This window comes from Liolophura sinensis, chromosome 12 (assembly GCF_032854445.1).
Source record: "Liolophura sinensis isolate JHLJ2023 chromosome 12, CUHK_Ljap_v2, whole genome shotgun sequence".
In the NCBI taxonomy this organism is placed as follows: domain Eukaryota; kingdom Metazoa; phylum Mollusca; class Polyplacophora; order Chitonida; family Chitonidae; genus Liolophura; species Liolophura sinensis.
In genome coordinates this window covers 16,898,142-16,919,553 of record NC_088306.1, presented here as the reverse complement: position 1 = coordinate 16,919,553, position 21,412 = coordinate 16,898,142, and the positions used below count along the sequence as shown (strand labels likewise).

The following is a 21,412-nucleotide window of genomic DNA, read 5'->3' as shown; positions in this document are numbered from 1 at the left end:
TGCATTAAAGACAAATATTCATCTCCCAAAAGTAAACTGGTTGGTGACACAACGCCTAATTATATTTTTTAACAAGTCTTTTGTGGCTTTAATATGCACTGTGTGGTTGTCCATGTATTCATGATGGTCGTCAACATTCCTGTGTGACATTTTGCATATGGGCTTACAGATAAACTGAGGGTAAAAGCCTAAACAGCAAACAAACACCTCTAAATTCATGCAGCAAGCATACAAAAAAAGGTAAATAGAATTCCCATGCTGGCATACATGTACATAACTTGTTTATTGTAGTTTCAGATGCACAAACTTTTTAAGGATCGATTATTTGACTTTTTATTAACGTTTAACAATCCTCTTCTGGGATGAAGACAACGCATCAGAAATGACATCTGACAGTTCAATACATCGGCAAATTAATGTTTTAATACAGAGAAGAAATATTAGAAACTGTTCCCACTTTTTATCCTGTATGATTATATTAATTTGTCCACAGCAATTTAAAGTATAAATCAAAAAAAAAAATTAACTGTAAAGAACGAGACAGGCCCTGGTTAAAACATATTTCAGCAGAATGTTCAAAAGTATTACACTATATTTATCCCATGTGATTCCACCTTATAATGCCCTCTCCCTACTTGATCAACAATGCCAGCAATGATTATTCATGATGACTGGTCAGGTTATTGGAAATCACTGATACATACTGTTATTCAAGTATGTAGAGGGCACTGCTACTTTATGAGTTGCAAGATTTACTTCCCTTTGTAGGGAGTATGAGAATCCTGTTGAGCAAAAACAGCCAGTGGATATATCCATGAAGCAAATTTTTGCATGTGTTCTTTGACGCGGCGTTCAGATTGTTGTAGTTGTGAGTGGAGAGGAAGTGCTGATTAGTGACTGGCTGACGAAAAATAAGGGAGGTGAATCCAGATGGGGCGAGGGTGTGGAAATGGCCCTAATGTTTGATTGATTGTTGTGTACACCATACGTTGCAGCCAGTTTTATAGGCAACCAGAGTGACTGGTGTAAATGATGCATCCTTGGTCAGTAAATGATGCATCTTTCAACACATGATTTGCACATTTTTCAACTGAAAGAGTATCCTGAAAATGATCTCAAACAAACACAACAGAATAAACTGAAGGCAGGGATTCCATCAAGGGTTCCATCCTTGGCATAGGCTCAACTGGGGCCTTTTATCATTAGTTGACAGTCTGACCCTTTTAAGGATTTAAGCATCTTTTAACTTACTTAAAGTGCATTCAAGTAACTGACTCAGACCAAAGTTAACTCTCTTGACCTTCAGCAAATTTTCACGCCCAATTCTGCTAAAGTCCACAGCATTCCATTATGAGCTTATACTGACAAATAAATTTATGTAGAAATATTACAATGACTTGTCACACCTATGAATACATATCTATATACATAGAATGCTTCACTAAAAAAATACAGATACCTTATATGGGAAAGTGTTGTTAGCTACACCTGTACTAACACAGGCATATAACAGGGTTTATACACCTTACAGATTTTCAAGGTATCCAAAAATGACTTTAACTAGAGCTTTTCAAGTGTTTCAAAACTTTGTATGAACCTTGAAAATGCCATCGCTGAAAGTTCATCAGAAAATCTGCTGACACTGAGTGATATTTTATATAATTATCCAGTATTAGCAATTTACGCCATCATCAACTACGCTTCTTCTTCTTGTCTTGCATTCCTATCCCCATCTCCTCCTGGTACTGCTGTATCAGCGCCTGCTGCGTGTCGCCCAGCGCAGGGCAGTATCGTGCATATTCCATCGTGAACTCTCCCTGACCTTGAGTCTGTGACCTCAGCTCTGATGCATACCCAAACATCTCGTTTAGGGGCACCTGGCAGCAAAACAAACATCCACCAATGAAAAGCAGTTCTAGCCACAAACAATGACTGCACTGAACCAGTCATGACATCAGCATTTTATGCACAATTACATACTGGTAGTTTATATCTCGTTATCCACGAATGTATTTATTCCTATGCAGTGTTTTCTTGTAGAAAACCTGTTGTCCATGCAAAGAGCTGGCCACAAACATGCTGCTTGTTTTATTATTACTATGTGGTTTTACAGAGAGACACAGCTGTCAATTTCATAATACAAACAGCTGAACCAATAAACACAAGAATATACTACAGAATATTTTGGTTTCCTCGAAATAGAGACATTTATGTGGAAGACACACCTTTAAGCATCACTGACATGTACTGTGCTCCCCTTGTCAAACTGTAGATTTATTCCATTACTAGGTACCCACAAAAAAAAAAAAATACTTGAAACCAAACACTTTACTTCAACACTAGAGCGTTAGGACAGAACTTGCTTAGACTGACGCCATTATCTGCTGCTTATGACGTGCACACTCTATACCTCCTGGCCACCGAACACATATCTAGCAGCTCACCTCACAGAAGATAATGAAATAGCACTCGTTGACATCGGTGCCCTGAATGATGGCGTGACATTTAGAAACCCCCGTATATATAGGTATCAGCTTACCTCACAAAAGATACTGAAATAGCCCTCGTTAGCGTCTGTGCCTTGAATGAGGGCATGGCGTTTAGACAGCCCTGACATGACACTGCCTTGGAACTCCTGAGGTGCGCTGACCTCCACCAACATGACAGGTTCTAGAATGTGCCAAGATCCTTCCTGAAACACTGTGGAACATATCAAAGGTGGGGGATAAACAGTAGTCATTTATTGTGGGTGTGGTAATATTACTACCAGATTTATGTAATTATGTTGATCAGTTTTTTACGTCTTTAGTCCATTCAAAGAATGTTGTTCCAGTCTTAGGCATGTCAAATTAAAAAGCTTTCTGGCCTATTCCCCCCACCCTTTATAAGCACTTTTTGGTCATGTTTTCCCAATTTTACAAGGATGTTGTTCAATTTGTCTTATTCATGATGTTATCCATTTTTCATCCATGTTGTCCTATTTATATGTCTATTACACCTGTCTGATAAATGTCTATTACACCTGTCTGATAAATGTCTATTACACCTGTCTGATAAATGTGTATTACACCTGTCTAATATATGTCTATTACACCTGTCTGATATGTCTATTACACCTGTCTGATATATGTCTATTACATCTGTCTGATATATGTCTATTACACCTGTCTGATATATGTCTATTACACCTGTCTGATATATGTCTATTACATCTGTCTGATATATGTTTCCTAATTTTTAAGCACTTTCAGAATCCTATGAAGACCTTAAAGTGATGCTTTTAATGCCAACACTTCACAACAACATCTTGAAAGGTCCTATAAGTTGCATGAATCAGACAGACCAAGCAAAATGTGTCACTTGAAAAATGTTAAATTTTAGGTGAAATGCTGTATATTTTGAATAACAATGGTAATGCCGTTAGCAACTGTACATTTCGAGACATATCTCCTTGAAAACCTGTGCACATTAAGGAAGCTGTTGTGTTTTTTCAGCACCTGTTTATCTTGCCACTTAAATGTTTCATGAATTTCTGAGAAAAAACATTGTGTGGTTATCTGGAATGAATATACAGAATTGGAAGAAATATGAAGTAAGGGGAGACAAACCTTGTCTGACAGCAAATTCAGCAGCCAATGTAAAGGCCAGATCACTGGAATCTACGGCATGGCTAGAACCTGGAAAAGACAGCAAACACAAATAATGTTTGTAAAACAACAAATATTGACTGGTCATGTTGCTGACATTTTAGCCTTCACATGTGACATCCTTCACATCTTCTTCGTCTTTAGTCAATGTCTGAGGAAAGATGAGGAAAGCAATGATTAAGACTAGACCACACAGAATGGCTCTGATGACAGTATTTTAATTTTATACTTTTTATTTGAATTGTGTTTTATTTGTTTTTTCAATTGCCTTCACTTCACTGTATTTCACTTAAAATTTGATACGAACAAATGCAATTTCGGAAACGCATACTGGCCTTAAAACCATACTTTAGGCACCCACATTTAAGTTTTTCTGCCATGAAAATTACCAAACTTCACAAATAACAATGAAGTGACCTTATAGGGTGGGTGACACAATCAGAATCAAACGAAGTGTGTTATTTACAAAATTCTGAACTTTAGGAGACATACAGTAATAAGATCTGCAGCATAATTTTTGTCACAGGACATTGTTGTCTCCTTGAAGCAGGCCTATCACAATGCTGACAGTCCGACTCATAACGGGCAGGTTGATGACAAAACACAATTACATGTACTTAATACATACTATGGGTTCTCATATGACAAGAAAAAAAACATCAACATTAACATTAACAGCATTGTAAAAAAAAAAAGAAAAAAAAAAAGAAAGGTCCAGAAACCATTTACCATCCAAGAGCTTGAAGACGACTCCTGAAACTTTCTGACCAGCCAAGAACCCCTTCTCACAAGCCTTCCTGAAGCCCTGTAACAACAACAAAAATACATCCATCCAAGACTATTAGACTGCTACAATGACAAACACAAATATGCTCCTCTGATCTGACTTTCACACATCTTTAAAGCTAAACACAAAATACGATCAAGAAAGTGTGGTTTTCCCTAAAGAATTGTTTATATTTCTCCAAAAATATCAGAAAACTTTTTTCCATCTCAATTATATTGTGTTAAAGTCTCTACAGGAAAACTCCTTTCCATATAAGAATAATGTTAGTAAGGTATTTGGAACAGTAATGCCTGGTTGTGTTTGTGACTGTCCATGTCAATTAGATCAGTAGTATTACACACATCTATAACATTCGGGGATAAATCTACTATGTTTTTTAGAATCTCTCTGTCTTTCCTTTGGTACCACATTACATATACATGTAGTTAATAAACTGAGTCAGTGAAATTCAACTGATGTATTATTGAAGCTCACTATAAAAAGATGTGGGGGCCTCTGTGGCTCAGTTGGTTAGCGCGCTAGCGCAGCGTAAGTACCCAGGAGTCTCTCACCAATGCGGTCGCTGTGAGTTCAAGTCCAGCTCATGCTGGCTTCCTCTCCGGCCGTACATGGGAAGGTCTGCCAGCAACCTGCGGATGGCCGTGGGTTTCCCCCGGGCTCCGCCCAGTTTGCATTCACCATAATGCTGGCCGCTGTTGTATAAGTGAAATATGCTTGAGTACAGCGTAAAACACCAATCAAATAAATAAATAAATAAAAAGATGTGTCTCCTGCCACCGTATTTGTTCTTAAGAAACCGAAACATAAAATCTTGTCACCTGAAACCAATTTTTAACAATTTGCGGGCCCAGATCTGTCATACTTATCACGGGTGGGCTAGAACCCTTGATGATTATCAGGCCTACTGAAATATTAGCAAAACTTCATGCACAAACCTTTTCTATTGAGGGTATATACTATATGGGTATGTAAGGACCTGTACAAACCTTTTTTATTGAGGGTATATACTGCTTGGGTATATCAAAACCTGTACAAGCCTTTTCTATTGTGGGTATATACTGTTTGGGTATATCAGGACCTGTACAAACCTTTTCTATTAAGGGTATTTACTGCTTGGGTATATCAGGACCTGTACAAACTTTTTCTATTGAGGGCATATACTATACAGGTATATCAGGACCTGTACAAACCTTTTCCATTGAGGGTATATACTGACTGGGTATGTCAGGACCTGTACAAACCTTTTACATTGAGGGCATATACTATATGGGTAAATCAGGACCTGTACAAACCTTTTCTATTGAGGGTATATACTGCTTGGGTACATCAAAACCTGTACAAACCTTTTCTGTTGTGGGCATATACTATATGGGTATATCAGGACCTGTACAAACCTTCTCTATTGTGAGGATATACTATACAGGTATATCAGGACCTGTACAAACCTTTTCTATTGAAGGTATATACTGCTTGGGTATATCAGGACCTGACGTCAAATCTTGGAAAATGACCTTTGTGTTTTCTTCAGGAGGAAGGGGCTGAAAACAGAAAGACAGCAAGTCCTTTTTGAGACCTCTGGCATGTACATGTAACAATCAGATTTCTGTTTACAATGGTGCTCTTGTTTTTTGAAACTTTTCACAGGTTTCATTCTGAGATTTAAGAATCACTCATTAGAAGGTTAAAATACAGGCATTTGGTAAGTCATTCATTGAGGCAGCACTAGATAAAAGAGCGATGGAAATCATGACTGAAAAACAACGTTAGTACAACGTTAAACCCTAAGCACTTACTTACTCATAATACACAGGTCACAGTGAAAGCAAAGAAACACTAGAAATGACAGTCCCTCTAGTAACAGTATAGTGACAACCATCTGGTCAAAGCATAGAGACACCAGATCTGACACCCTCCAATCTTTTCTAAATGCAGACTCCCCTGAGCAGTGAACAAAGAAACCCTCACCAATGCAACTATAACCTTTAACCTTTTCAAAGTCTTTTACAAGAGGCAAACTGTCTCTCTCAAAGTTGAAAGATCACCAAATGACAGTTTCTACTGTTTCTCTTCTTCATTTCTGAACTTAAACCATTTCTACAGGAATGTTTGTTGTCTTCGTCAAAATATTAATAAATGGTTAGCTATAAACAGTCACCTCCATGACCCCAATGACACGGCCAAACTGTCCTTGACCTCCGGACTGTTTCTTGTGCAAATAGTCAAACCTGCAACACAAGGTCATCAATAATTATGTTAATGTCTCACAATCAAGGGCCATAACTCCCACATCTCACTGGAATAGTCACAAGTTAGTTCACATAACAGGTACTTTAGTTTCACTAAAAAAAAAAACACCCTGGCACTTCAATGCCGTAACAATATTTAACAGCCTTTGTGTACAGCTTACCGGGCCTTCAGCGTCAAATTAATTCAGCCCTACATTTTTCGGTTGCAATCTTGATGAGATTTTCAAAAATTTTTGGCATTGGTGGGTTTCACGTCATTGGACCTACATCAACAAATATCTTGAGTTCCATACACCACAAATTCACAACTAATGCCATAGTTACATGTATCTTCTCATAATGTAGAACAGTAAAAAATCTGCAATAAAGCTACACATGTAGTTCTCGTAGCTAAACTGTGGCTAAAACTTAAATTTTGAGTTCACCTGCAAGTGCAGATATGTGTATTCTGCGCATAACGTGTATGGAATTCACGACTTTTCAGGGAGAATTAATTATTTCTGGAAAAAGAGATGGTTTTCTGAAAAGTTAACAAAAAACTTACTCCTGTGGACCCACAAGAGATTCGCGAAAAGCAACTTTCGGCTTTCCCAGGATACACTTGGCATTGTATTCACGTTCCAGTCGCTGAAATATAAAAATACAAATCTTTTGAGATATTTTAATGGACATGTAAATAAATTCAGAGCTTCCTAAACTAATACACTGAACTATTTTGATTTTAGTTTGAAAATATTTGAATTCCAGCAAATATATAATTAATAAAAGTATATATATACAGTTAAAAGTAAAACCTGTGGTGCTTCTGATCAGTTTAATCTATGACAGAAAGAAACGTTCCAATATTTATTTATTTATTTATTTCATTGGTGTTTTATGCCGTACTCAAGAATATTTCAATTGTACGATGGTGGCCAGCATTGTGGTGGGAGGAAACTGGGCACAGCCTGGTGAAAACCCACGACCATCCACAGGTTGCTGACCAGACGTTCCCACATACGGCCAGAGAGGAAATCAGCATCAGCTGGATTTCAACTCACAGCGGCGGCATTGGTGAAAGGTTTCTGGGTCATTACGTTGCACTTGCACACTAACCAACTGAGCCCCCATTCCAACATATACATGTACATCATTCTAGTTAAATCACCTATAAAAGGGAAACTTTACTAATGTGTCTCTATCTGCTTACCTGACCAAAAACCTTTGCTAACGAGTCTCTGTTACCTGAGCATAAACTTCTAGGTGTAGCTCTCCCATTCCCGACACGATGGACTCTCGACTCTCCGAGTCAAACTTCACACAGAACGTGGGATCTTCGCGACTAAAGCGAGCGATACCTTTGGAGAAGTTGTCAATGTCACCCTTGTTTACAGGTTTGATTGACATGGAGATGACAGGCTCTGGAACATACATCGACTCCTGGAATAAAGAAATGGAGGATGTTGAGGGAAAGAGGATTCTAAACCGAAGTATCTGCGATGGTAAAACCAAAAGAACATTTGTCAATGAATAAAATGTACTAAAAATGTTAGAAATGCTCTTTTCATATATTCTTTGTTTTCTAAGAATTTTATGTGACAGGATTAAAGCAGCAGACACACTCTTCGTTACAAAAGTTTTATTGGTGAAAGAAGCCTTGAATAAACCACTAACTTTTGGCAAGTTACTAATGAACTTTTCCACATGTATTTTGATGGCAGACTGAAGAACAGACGTCACCAGATGTGGCAAGGATGATTCAGAAACACAATGTCATTCTATATGTAACTTTTTATAGGCTTATGATAGGGTGATATTTCAAAATATGGCTCCAACTAAATTTGTTTTTTCAGTTTCTCCATGACAGATACAAACATCTTCACTCAAAAAAGTCTCTACTGCCCTGCCTACTGTAACTCAATTAAAAGTGTTTATGTACTGGAATTTAACAAATAAGTCAGTTACACCTTTTCAACGCTGTTTATGTGGAATAACATTTAATACATTGCACAACACCTGTCTTACTTCAAATGAATTTCAAGAATCTTTAATCCAGCTCCAGTTCTGAAAGTTAGCTGAAAAGTGCAGGCAACATTTTATAACAATGAAAGACATGTTGCCATGGATACATACCATGGAGATATGTGTGTTGCCCTTCGTTACAAAAGTGTCTCCGCTGGCACAGTCGATTCCAAACAAGGCACAAATGTCCCCAGCATACACCACAGATACATCCTGAAGCAGAGAAAAAATTTCTAGATTTATTTTATTTCACTGTTGTATAAAGCCACAACTTTAAGCCATCAGTTTTATTGGCGGAGGAAGCCTTGAATAAACCACTAACTTTTGGCAAGTTACTAATGAACTTTCCCACATGTATTGTGATGGCAGACTGAAGAACAGACGTCACCAGATGTGGTAAGGATGATTGAGAAACACAAAATCATTCTATATATAACTAACTTTTTATCGGCTTATGATAGGGTGATATTTCAAAATTGTAGGTGACAGGCAGACAAATGGACAGGCGGACAGACAAAACACTTAAATTACTGTGCAACTGAATTACTGCGCAGCTGAATTACTGCGCAACTGAATTACTGTGCAACTGAATTACTGTGCAACTGAATTACTGCACAGCTGAATTACTGCATAGAGTGATGTAATTTTTTCCTTGTGACACTAAATTCATACCCTGTGCATCTAAATTACTGCAGCTAAATTACTGCACAGGTGGTTGTCTTTTTTCTTTGTGACGCCGCATCATCTTGACATCACACCACTATACCAGCGCTGTCTGCAGTCAACATAGCTAGCATGATTTTTCTTAGCTCAGCTTCACATATACGCGAGACTGGCTTTCTATTTGAACAATCGTTATCTGCGTGTTCAGAAAGTGTATATGGGTATTCAAATCCTGAATTTTAACCCTTCGCCAGTGCAGCTCAAGGTTAAAATTTCACATCCTGGATAACTTTTAATACCATATTCTGATCTGTAATACAGCTTTATAAAGAGAGACACTTGGCAGAGCGAAGTGTCATTAATGGCTTGAAATAATACTGCATTGTATCGCGACGTACCTTTGCTAAAATTGAGCACAGAGTGAACTTTACTTTGCTCTCCTACAATTATCTAACTCCTGTAAATATCTTAATGAATTACATTTGTGGGAATCCAACTGGATAACAATTAATAACTTTTTAGACTGTTCATTGTGGCCAGTGAAATATTGAGATATTTATATGTATCTATACTTACTTCCATCTCATCAGCGTGCATACGGACCAATCGGGGCACTCGCGTCTTCTTCTGAGTCCGTGTGTTAATCACCTGATCCCCTTTTCTCAAACAACCCTGGTAAACCCTCATATACGTCAGCTGACCAAATCTACCCGCCTGACACAGAAGAGTTCACAACAGAATCAAAACAGTGACAGGAGAAACAGTTCAGAGCAAGGGAGCTAACCCCCTGAGAAACCCTCAAGTGTGTCAGCTGACCGAACCTACCCTCCTGGCACAGAAAGTTCAAACTGTAATCAAAACATTTACAAGAAACATAATCCAGTAAAAATGAAATAAACCCTCCTGTACGTCTGATGACCAAATCTACCCACTAACACAGGAGAGTTTCGATTCGAGTTTAAAACATTCATAGGAGACATAGTTCAGTACATGGGAGGTAGCCCTGTGATAAACCCTCAAGCGTGTCACGTGACCAAATCTACCCATCGTCCCCTAACCAATGAGGTCGAATGCTGGTTGTGCTGAGAATTTAGGTTCAATATACCTGACCTAAGTGAAACATTCTTGAATATCATCTGTTACCCTTAATACAATTCGCACAATTTATGTAAATAAGTACCTGTAAATCTTTAACTGTTAAACTACTCTGAGGAGCCCTGAACACATACTACCATGAGCCAGAAAACTGGCTTATCCACAGTCCATACCTCCAGTTTAAATGCCAGTGCCACAAACGGATTTCTCTCACTTCTATCTGGGTTCAAAATAAACTTCTCCGCCTTGTCTGTTCTGAAATCAAAGTCAGATAAAATCTTATTTTGTATTCATCTGACTGGAGATTTATGCCATACTTAAGATTCTTCACTTACACTACATTAAGCCAGCATTATGGTTTGTGGAAAGCGGACAGAGCCCAAGGGAAACACACGACCATCCTCAGGTTACAATAAAATCTTTAAAACACATTAATCATGATACTGAACTACAAGTATTTTCATTTTCTATTTCCAAGAAACCTGTGGTGTCAGCTTAATGTGACTATGTGGGGTGTCATGTCTGGTGTCAGCTTCATGTGACCAGATGGGGTGTTATGCCTAGTCTGGAATGTAGATAGCCATATCACACCCAGAACAATGACATCACACAAAATCAACAACGCTGATAAAATTAAAATCCCACTCATAAGGAAAGTACACAGCAATAGTGGCAAATTAAAGAAAGATAGCTGAAGATAAAACATCTACATGTGCCGATATCTGGACCTATAATTCACAGAAAAAAGTTATCACATTCAAAGTTTTTATGTCACTGCAAGAATGAAGAGAAGAACATAATGAATTTGATTTATAAAGTACTATATGCATATGATGAAGACATGTGTGCTCCTTCATGTACTCCTTCACCTTCATGTACTCCTGCATGTACTCCTTCATGTACTCCTTCACCTTCATGTACTCCTTCATGTACTCGGGCATGTACTCTTTCATGTAATTGATTTATGTGACAAAAATTCTTTACTAACAGGGTAATGGTCTGATTTAGTTTCATTCATTTGATTGGTTTCTTACGCCATAATCAAGAATATTTCACTTATACAACGGCGATCAGCATTATGGTTGAAGGAAACCAGACAGAGCCTGGGGGATACCTACAATCATCTGGAGATTGCTGGGAGAGGAAGCCAGCATGACCTGGACCCTCATTGATGAGGAGACTCCAGGGTCATTGTGTTGCACTAGCAAGCTAACCTCGAGGCATCGGGTCAGATTTACGCTTGGAGTAAACCACCGACCTTCAGCAGGTATCTGACATAAAGATAAAATTCACAGAACGTGTGTGAGTTTGGGATGAACGGTGAAGCACAGACAGGCAGATGCATAAACAGAGATAAGTTCATTGTGATTCCTTCAGCAGAGTTAATAAAAAGAAAAATCACTGAAGAGATATACCCCTTGGAATTGTCGAGGGCATAATTCTCCACCTGGGATGGATTTGGGAGGTAATCAACTACAGCATCCAGTAATGGCTGAACCCCTTTGTTCTTGAGGGCAGTGCCGAGCAGAACAGGTGTGAAGGTCATCTTCTGACAGGAACGACGGATCGCCCTGATGATATCAGATTCTGTAGGGGTCTTCTCCTCCAGAAACATTTCTCCCAAAGTTTCATCTACATTTGCTACATGTTCTGGAAAAGGAAAACAGGTATTAACTCGACGTGTACATGTACAATGTGTTGGTTTTTTCCACTTTTATGATTCATTAGGCTGCTAATTCAGATCTAGATTCCACTTTTTGCAGTTTGATTTGAGACAATCTTACAAAAAGTACACATAGTGTGAAGAAGTGACCTCTTTATTGACTTTCAGATCACAAAATCACTCCTATTATGTCCACAGGATACAATTTAAATTCTGCAAAATTGAAAAAGTGTTATCTACAAATGTACTCTAATTCTGAAATAAATTCTCAAATCTGAAATTAAAAGCTGTAAAACAGCTAATTTTAGAGGAATTTGACACAAGTTACCAATAAGTTCTTGTCTCCTGTCTTCCACTTCTGACACCATGTCACTGGGAACTTCACCCTCCTCAACTGACAATCTGTAAAATATCCACCAATCAAAATGAAGTTTTTGAAACTAATTTGCATCATAGTACATAAGACACAAGCTGTTCCCATCAAAACACTTTATAGATTGAGATATCTTTAGAAAAATAATATATTATGTCTTCAATGATAAAAGATAACCATTTTTTAGGCTGTATGAGGGGGATGGTTCAACAATTTGAAAAGAAACCAACAAAAAAGGTCAAACTAACATCATGGTTGATCTTAGGACTTCCCAGTGAAGAAATGCTTTGCTTAGGACCTGATTAGAGCCTAAAAGCCATACATAATCTTACCCCTGAGGTTCACGGAAGTAAATGGCTTTTCTTCGGATCAAGTCCACAATTCCCTCCTGCGCACTCTCTAACCCAATAGGAAGCTGCAGGAAGGCTGCATTTTTACCCAGCTTAGATCTGCGGGTAAAACATACAAATGCCTTTATCTTTCAACATGAAGCTTCACTAACCAGAACATCACAGATCTGGGAAAAGAATATAATATTCCATCAAAATTGTGAATAAAATCATAAAATATTATTTCTCCTTTTTTGTAGTCTTCCCGCTTAAGGTGACTTTATATTTTCACAGAACATTCATTTGGCTTTTTCAGTTTTTTAATTAGAGTTTTCTGCTACAGACCTACTCAAGAATAGTTCTCTTATACGACAGCAGCAAGCATAATGGTGGAAGGAAAGAGGGGTTCTACTAAAGGGAAATTCACAATCAAATACATATTTTTGTGAAAAAAATTGAAATAAACTTTTGCAACTAGATTAATTTGATTTATTACATTGGTGTTTTACGTTGTACTCAAGAATATTTCCGGGAGCCTGGGAATAAAGCCCGGGAGAAAACCACGACCATCTGCAGGTTGCTGAAGGACCTTCCTATTTACGACCAGAGAGGAAGCCAGCATGAGCTGGACTTGAACTCACAGCTACCTCATTGGTGGGAGGCTGCTGGGTCATAGTGCCGTGCCGACGTGCTAACCCCCTCGGCCACTGTGACCCACTTTACAACTCGAAGAAGATTCTTGGGAAGCATGATGTCAACACATACATGTATATACATATAGATGTTTTTGGGCATGAATAAAGCCATTATTCATCTGAATAAACGTTTTGGAAGAAGCATGAAGCTGTCATTAACTTTCTGTGAACAAGAGGCCATTTAGTTAAATGTGACCTTCCGCATAAATGTAGATCCCATTTACTTGACGGAGCACTCTGGGAACAGCACACCAGTACCTGATCTGATGCAGAACCCTGTACGGGTTAGCCCCCTGTCTGTCCAACTTGTTAATGAACGCCACAGCGGGGACGTTGTACCGCGTCATCTGTCTGGTGACAGTGAATGTCTGACTCTGTACCCCACCCACACTGCACAGAACCAAGATTGCCCCATCCAGGACTCGCAGAGCTCGCTCCACTTCAACTGTGAAGTCTACATGGCCTGTAACATAGCAACAAGGACGATTGCTGAAGATGATCACTGTTTGTGACAATTACCCTCATTCCTCAACCTTTTCTCATATGAAAGAACAACTTTCAGTGCGCTTTATGCAAATTTCAATTTGATTTTGGAGATAAAATTACATAAGCTGGATTGGCCAATTTCAAGGCTTCACAAAGAGTAAAATTTTATAAGTCTACACAGAACAATGTCTTCAGAATATGCTTGAATAAACACTTTGCAAACACGCAAAAAGGCTGAAAAATTACAGTAAAACACAGGTTATGATGCTACTTGCAAAAATATACCTCATGGAAATACAATGTAATGGGCAGTTTTAGAAAGCTTCCCCAACATTACATCTGACAAGCACATTAAGCATGGTATATACAGGTACACTGATCTCTTCATTATAGGTTGTTCTGGAAGTCATGCTAGGGGTCATTTCATGTCATTTCAGCCCACTGTTGCAGTGACCTACTTGGATCATTTTAAAAAAATTTTTTAAAACTACCTTTACCATATATGAGGAAGGTTTGCCAAGTTATAGCTCCAAATTCCAAGTGGTTTTTGAGACATGGCCTTTTAGAAACACCATGTATTAGTTTTGAAAGTATTTTAGATGGCTGCACTTTCCTATTCAAGGGGAATAGAAGTCTGAAAATCCACCAATTGGGGTTTTTCTATCCTGGTCTTCAGAACATGGCCTCAGAAAAATAATATATTCAATATTTATTAGCTTTTACTTTTAGGCCGATTTGACACAGAATGATGCCTGGGGGCATGATGCAAATGCTTTATACTAAAGCTGTATGCAAAGACATCATTATCGATTTATATATAGGTTTTACCCAAATAAGATTTTCAATGCACAGAGTATGAATTATATACATATTGGATTAACCAATGAAACTTTCATGCCATTAGTAACGTGCTACAGCATGAGAATACGACAGGAAGTACAGCGTAAAACATCAATCAAATAAATAAATAACGAGTATGACAAGCTATCATCAAGAAGTCTTAAATTACATCCCAAGTGTCTGAAATGTATCTGACTCTACCTCAAACAATGCAGGTTCATTTCACATCAAATCAGCCCAAAAAATTTTTTTTGTGGTGACCCTCTTGGATTTTGCTGAAAAACTTCCTAAAAACTCCTTGACATATAAGAGGACGGTTTCCCAAGTTATAGCCCCGAATTCTAAGTGGTTTTTGAGATATGATCATCCAAAAACACCCTGTAAAGTTCATTTTCAACAGTCGCGAATAGGATATCTGTTCTGGGGGCATTTTTGGATGACCATAACTTCCAATTCAATGGGCCTAGAAGTCTGAAAATCTATCTATAGGGTATTTTAAACCCTGGCTTTCGGGATATGGAATCAAAAAATAAATATCTTCAATACTTTCTGAGATATATGCCCCTAAATATCATGTTTGATTCAACGCATATGCTATATTTTGTATTTTCAGTGAGCTGCCATAAGTCATGTGATAGATTTAGGAGATATTTTTTGCCTGATTAATATTACTGATGTATATGACAATTTGCGGAAGAAAGTCTGACCACTTTGAGGTATTGTTATTCATGTAGTTGGTATCTGAACTTTGCTCCAGGACAAAAAAGTACTTCAGGACTTCAATATATACAATGTTATCTACAAGTATCATTGTCATAAAACGTATATCAAAAATTTCGATATTTCAAAAATAGTTTTTCCAAAATTTAATTTCAGTAGAAGGAGATGAGAACAACTCTTGAATTTTCTACTATAGTTGGCTAATAGATGTATCCAGATGTGGAAAAAATTTCAACGAGGTGTTCAACTGTCAACATGGGGATCAGTTAAGACAAAAATGGAGCAAAGTTCAGATGGGGCAAAGATCAAAACTGGATTATTATCTTAATTCTGACAAAAAGAAGTCTGCAATCACAAATGATATAAAATGACTATGTGACATGAAACCTTACCAGGTGTGTCAATTATGTTGATGTTAAGATCCTTCCAAATCGTATACGTCGCCGCCGACTGGATAGTTATCCCCCTTTGTCTCTCCAATTCCATGAAATCCATCTTGGCTCCCACTGCATCTTTGCCTTTCACCTGGTAGTCAAGAAATCTCACTTTTTATAATTTATATAAATTTATATTTATCTATATTTATAATAATTATTAACCAAGTATTAAGCTATAAAATCATTCAGTGTTGAAAATTTAAGAGATTATATACTTGAAGCTGATGGTGTTTTAGTCACGAACCTACAAAATGAATGAGTTTTTGTTCAGGCTTTTTGCACTTTTTTAAAAATTTTATTACACCGACTGATTTGTTTATTTATCTGACTGTCCTTCAATGCCATGCTCAAGAATTGTTCACTTTTGTGGGTGAAGGAAATGGCAGTGACCAGGATATACCATACAAACTTTCCCCAAGTGCAAAGTACAGACTTGGGCACCACATAGATGGAAGACAGGTGGTCTTGAACAAGGACTGCTTCAGTGGCCTAATGGTTAGAGCGTCTGCCTCAAAGTCCAGGAGGTCCAGGATCAAACCCGGATCATACCAAAGACTTTAAAAATGGTACTTGTTGCTGCCTCACTTGGCACTTAGCACTGAGAGATTTAATAGAGCAAGGAAACAGGACTGGTAGACCCCGTGTCAGTGTAATGTGACTGGATGGGCACGTCTGGTTTCTTTGGCATAATACTTCAGTACCGGCAGTACCGGTAACTGACAACACCTCCAGGTACCTGACAAACCTTCAGGTACGTCACAAAACCTCCTGGCACCTGAACAAACCTTCCGGTACCTGATAACACCTGCAGGTACCTGACCAAACCACCAGGTACTCGACAAAACATCCAGGTACCTGACAAAGCCTCCAGGTACCTGACCAAACCCTCCGGTACCTAACAAAACCTCCCTGTACCTGACCAAACAGGCTTCACGGTACTTGACAAACCTCCTGGTACCTGACCAAAACCTCCCGGTACCTGACAAACCTTCCAGTACCTGATAAAACCCCACAGTACCTGACAAAACCTGCAGGTACCTGATAAATCTACCTGACTAACCTCCCGGTACCTGAAAAAACCTCCTGGTACCTGACAAACCTCTCAGGTACCTGACAAAACCTCCCGCTACCTGAAAAAACCTCCTGGTACCTGACAAACCTCTCAGGTACCTGACAAAACCTCCCGCTACCTGAAAAAAAACCTCCTGGTACCTGACAAAACCTCCTGGTACCTGACAAAACCTCATGGTACCTGACAAACCTCCAGGTACCTGACAAAACCTCCCGGTACCTGACAAAGCCTCCCGGTACCTGATAAACCTCCAGGTACCTGATAAACCTACCTGACTAACCTCCCAATACCTGACAAACCATCAGATACCTGACCAAAACCTCCTGGTACCTGACCAAATCCTCCTGGTACCTGACAAACCTCCAGGTACCTGATAAAACCTCCTGGTACCTGCCAAGCCTCCCAGTACCTGACAAAACCTCCCAGTACCTGATAAAACCTCCTGACACCTGACAAACCTCCAGGTACCTGACAAACCTCTCAGTACCTGACAAACCTCCCAGTACCTGACAAAACCTCCCAGTACCTGATAAAACCTCCTGGTACCTGACAAGCCTCCCAGTACCTGACAAAACCTCCCAGTACCTGATAAAACCTCCTGACACCTGACAAACCTCCAGGTACCTGACAAACCTCCCAGTACCTGATAAAAACCTCCTGATACCTGAAAAATGGCTCCAACTCGGTACTTAAAGGCAAAGAAAACACTGAAATGAAGTATATAACAGATAAAAACCATCAAACACCGTCCAAAAAATAGTTTGATTTATTTTTCAATCAAGTAATATAGTTTTAAAACACCAGATCCTCTGGTTGTCTGTATTGACTCAGAGGGTATCAGTGATGCAACATTTATACTTTTTGCTTCAAACAGTTTGTTCTAAGATAATCCAAGGTCCATTGGGTGAATACAACCACAGATCTATATGCGTATCAATTTGAATGCTGAAATATAGCAGATTGTGTGTGCTAAGTGGCATGAAGGCTGATGTGACATCACTGGTCCAAATGTGATTAGAACAGGCCATCACAGAATACATATGCATGTTTTATATGTATTTTACTAGGTTGAAAAAATTCTAAAAAAAATAAATCAAAGCATTTTGTGCACAGTGTACATACTTCACGTTAATATTTTCATTACCTTAAAAAATAACCTCAATTGGCTAAGAACTTCAAACAGTGTAGTTACCTCGTGCATCTCCGCAACTCTGCCAGTGTAGAACAGAATCCTTTCAGTTAGTGTTGTTTTGCCAGAGTCAATATGGGCGGAGATTCCAATGTTTCGGATGTTCTCCACATTTGTCATTCCCTACAAAAACAATAGGCACAGCATTTCCGCATGTTCATACATGTTTCCGAACACGGACTGATCAAACATTTAGTTAGACTTCAAAATTATTAGAGTAGATGCCTTGGTATAAAATCATATCTGATCTTCAGGAAAGAAACAATGTAAACTCTCACCTGATCATCACTAGAGGTAGAAGCTAATCTCAGAGTAAATGTCTGCAAATAGAAAAATAAATTTAGTACCCATAAACAAATAATTTATTGATTATTTCCATGTTAGCATATCATAATATACCGGTACATCAGGGGAGAAAATACTTGTTATTTCAGGCTCTTCTGACTGATGACCTTGAAGACATCCAATCAGATTTAACGGCAAAAAATGTATTAGATTCTATTTTTATCAATGAAAATCAATATGGAACTAGATACTGTTTGAAATCAGTAATCAATAAACAAACATTAATTTATGTGACTAAACTATGCATGTTTGCATGATACAAAGTCATCTGTGTCACAACCTGGGCTTAATCTGAGGTCATCATTTATTATTTGAGCTCTTAAAAAGGAGTCTGTGACCAAACATTTAAACCCCATGGATTAGATCCCAAACCAATGTCAGAGCTCGGCCCACTTCAAAACCAGATGCAGTTACCTGCCTTGTCAAATACAGTGAGGCTGGCTACCCAAGGAATTTTGGGCCTATACTGACGTATCAGTATATATAAGCCAACCTTAGACCGAGGTCTCGAGCTAGTCAATGAGCACCTATAGCTTCTCAGATGTTCACTGTGAAAAGCTGGTTCCTCACTCTACCATATGACAGCAACCTCAACTTTAAAATTATCAACCTAATGGACTAAACATTTCACTTCTGAGTCGTCTTAAATGTTTTTTTCCGGGTTTCACTTTACACAAGGCATCGCTTGGTTAGGCCAGTGTTGTTGTTGTTTCGGTAATCAACACAGTTTTTTTACGTTAACATAAAAATCTGCGATCTTACACGCGTACCTTTTGCGTCAGGGATAGACCCCTGTTCAGGAAGTAACGTGTGCATCTCAGGATCGTCATGTTTACTCCAAGTATGTGCTATCCAAAACGAATGTGAAATTTCTTCACCGGCAAATGCAGGTAGCTGTCATTTTAGAAGTTCAGATCCCAGCAGTAGACGCACATGTTTTTACGGGTCACTTTCTGGCAGATGTCGTAAACGATAGACATAAACTTTCTTCCGGAGTTGTCGTTCTTGATAGTCTTATTGCCGTAAACTTCCCGTTTGTTTCATCCTTTTTGTGATCAAACAAAGAACTCTGAACTCTATTAAAGGATCCCCAGTATCGAGATTGAGGATTAAGTCCGCCATCTTTAACTCTGCTCTTAAAGAACTCCATTAGAAATATATCATTATATAATTTTTATCTGCAAAAGATATTATATAAAACGTACATGTTGAAGAGTTTAAGAGAGGTACACTATCAGCCCCAAATTCTGCTTTCCCTGCCCATAACATTCTTAAATATCACCCGATGTTTCTTAAGGAATGGGGTATATCGATTAAACTCGATAATAAAAATTTACCAAATATATATTGGATAACCTATGCAAAATGTATAGGTTATGCAATGAAACGCCATATGAGGCCAGATTTCTAGCTGGATACAGAGAATGTACCGCAGCCTCCTGTCTACATTCTTAACCAGAGCTCCAGAGAGGCAGTTAAAACAGTTCCGGGAAGGTAAGCCTATTGTTGAGTTATAAGGCCTACGAAAAATTCAGATGCAACTTTGTGGAAACTTAACATTTCAAAGACCAAACATACTAAAGAAATATAGATTTGAAAAGGTCCATTGTAATATAGCCAAATCCGCTTCCTCGACTCTCTAAACCACAATCCCTCAACGACTCAATTCAGCCCCTAACTTATAGCTGATATAGTGTCGGTGTTTCAGTCTAAAAGCCATCATTTCATAAATGGTAGAGCTCCTAAGGCATCTTTAGTTCTAGGGGCCTCCGTGGCTCAGTTGGTTAGCGCGCTGGCGCAGCGTAATGACCCAGGTGTCTCTCACCAATGCGGTCGCTCTGAGTTCAAGTCCAGCTCATTCTGGCTTCCTCTCCGGCCGTACGTGGGAAGGTCTGCCAGCAACCCGCGGATGGTCGTGGGTTTCCCCCGGCTGTGCCCGGTTTCCACCCACCATAATGCTGTTCGCCGTCGTATAAGTGAAATATTCTTGAGTACGGCGTAAAACACCAATCAAATAAATAAATAAATCTTTAGTTCTAACATATATTTACGTGTAGGTTAGCCTTTCTAAAATGTTTCATATCTATTCGAATTTCTGCTTAATACTTATCACTGTAGTGAATGGAGATAAGGAGAAATCGCCCGTTACAATTTCTTCATTTGTGATGTAGTCAGCGCAGCTGAGAATTTGTGTTTTCGCTACTGTTTGAATACGTATGTAGACCTATGTATGTATGTATGTATGTATGCTTGGGGTTTAACGTCGTAGGCCTACTCAACAATGCCCCATGTGTATTAGATCAAGTTTATACTATCCTAGTGTTATACTAGTGTTACTGAAAACAAGACATCTCCACTAGTATATGCTCCTCTTCCAAATAGACAGCAAACAACGTACAAAGGAATGCTGAGACTTATTCATGACTCATCTACGAGACTACACCTTCCGTTTGTGCCCGAGACAGTACTGTGAGACTTTCAAAAGGCATATCTTAACTAATGCAAAAATGAAAGGTTGTTTCTTTCATTACACCCAGTGTGTTTGGAGAAACTGTCAGAAGCAAGGCCTGTAGACTTTACCAGAACGACTGTGATGTGAAGAAACTTGTAAGGCGAGCAGCTGTTTTACCTCTTGTTCCCAAATATGAAATTGAAAAAGTGTGTATGCATGTCATATCTAAGCTCCATTATCAGAAAAATTCTCGATTAATGGACAATGTAACCGAATACTGGATTGAAGGGGTATGGGATATAGAAGTCTAGAACCATCACGAGAACCATGGCCCTATAACAAACAACGCCCTTGAAGGATGGCACCACAGGC

The 21,412-nt window shown here is 38.6% G+C and overlaps 1 protein-coding gene across 2 annotated transcripts; it reads right to left on the bottom strand.

Annotated features, from left to right (window-relative positions):
* Positions 1-1,453: 1,453 nt before the first annotated feature.
* On the bottom strand, positions 1,454-19,496 carry LOC135479225 (elongation factor G, mitochondrial-like). 2 transcript variants are annotated; one of them, XM_064759020.1, is made up of 19 exons: positions 19,359-19,496; positions 18,522-18,563; positions 18,199-18,366; positions 15,938-16,070; positions 13,758-13,962; positions 12,808-12,924; positions 12,431-12,504; positions 11,855-12,089; positions 10,613-10,694; positions 9,921-10,058; positions 8,793-8,894; positions 7,905-8,099; positions 7,225-7,307; positions 6,590-6,659; positions 5,880-5,972; positions 4,377-4,452; positions 3,609-3,677; positions 2,540-2,700; positions 1,454-1,877 (listed from the first exon to the last, which is right to left on the bottom strand). In XM_064759020.1, exons 1-19 carry the CDS (start codon positions 19,416-19,418, stop codon positions 1,692-1,694), a joined length of 2,289 nt encoding a protein of 762 aa, XP_064615090.1. In that variant the 5' UTR covers positions 19,419-19,496; the 3' UTR covers positions 1,454-1,691. The 2 variants fall into 2 exon arrangements, with proteins under 2 accessions (XP_064615090.1, XP_064615091.1); XM_064759021.1 differs by having other exon boundaries at positions 18,247-18,366.
* Between the last annotated feature and the right edge of the window lie 1,916 nt (positions 19,497-21,412).

Bases quoted from the DNA above. Each gene is read 5' to 3' on its own strand.
- LOC135479225 (XM_064759020.1), bottom strand. From the start codon at position 19,418: ATGACGATCCTGAGATGCACACGTTACTTCCTGAACAGGGGTCTATCC. The intron at 10,059-10,612 runs GTATGGACTGTG...CTTCTGTGTCAG, and splicing joins CACTGGCATTTAAACTGGAG to GCGGGTAGATTTGGTCAGCT. The intron at 1,878-2,539 runs GTAAGCTGATAC...TTTTGCTGCCAG, and splicing joins ATTTCAGTATCTTTTGTGAG to GTGCCCCTAAACGAGATGTT.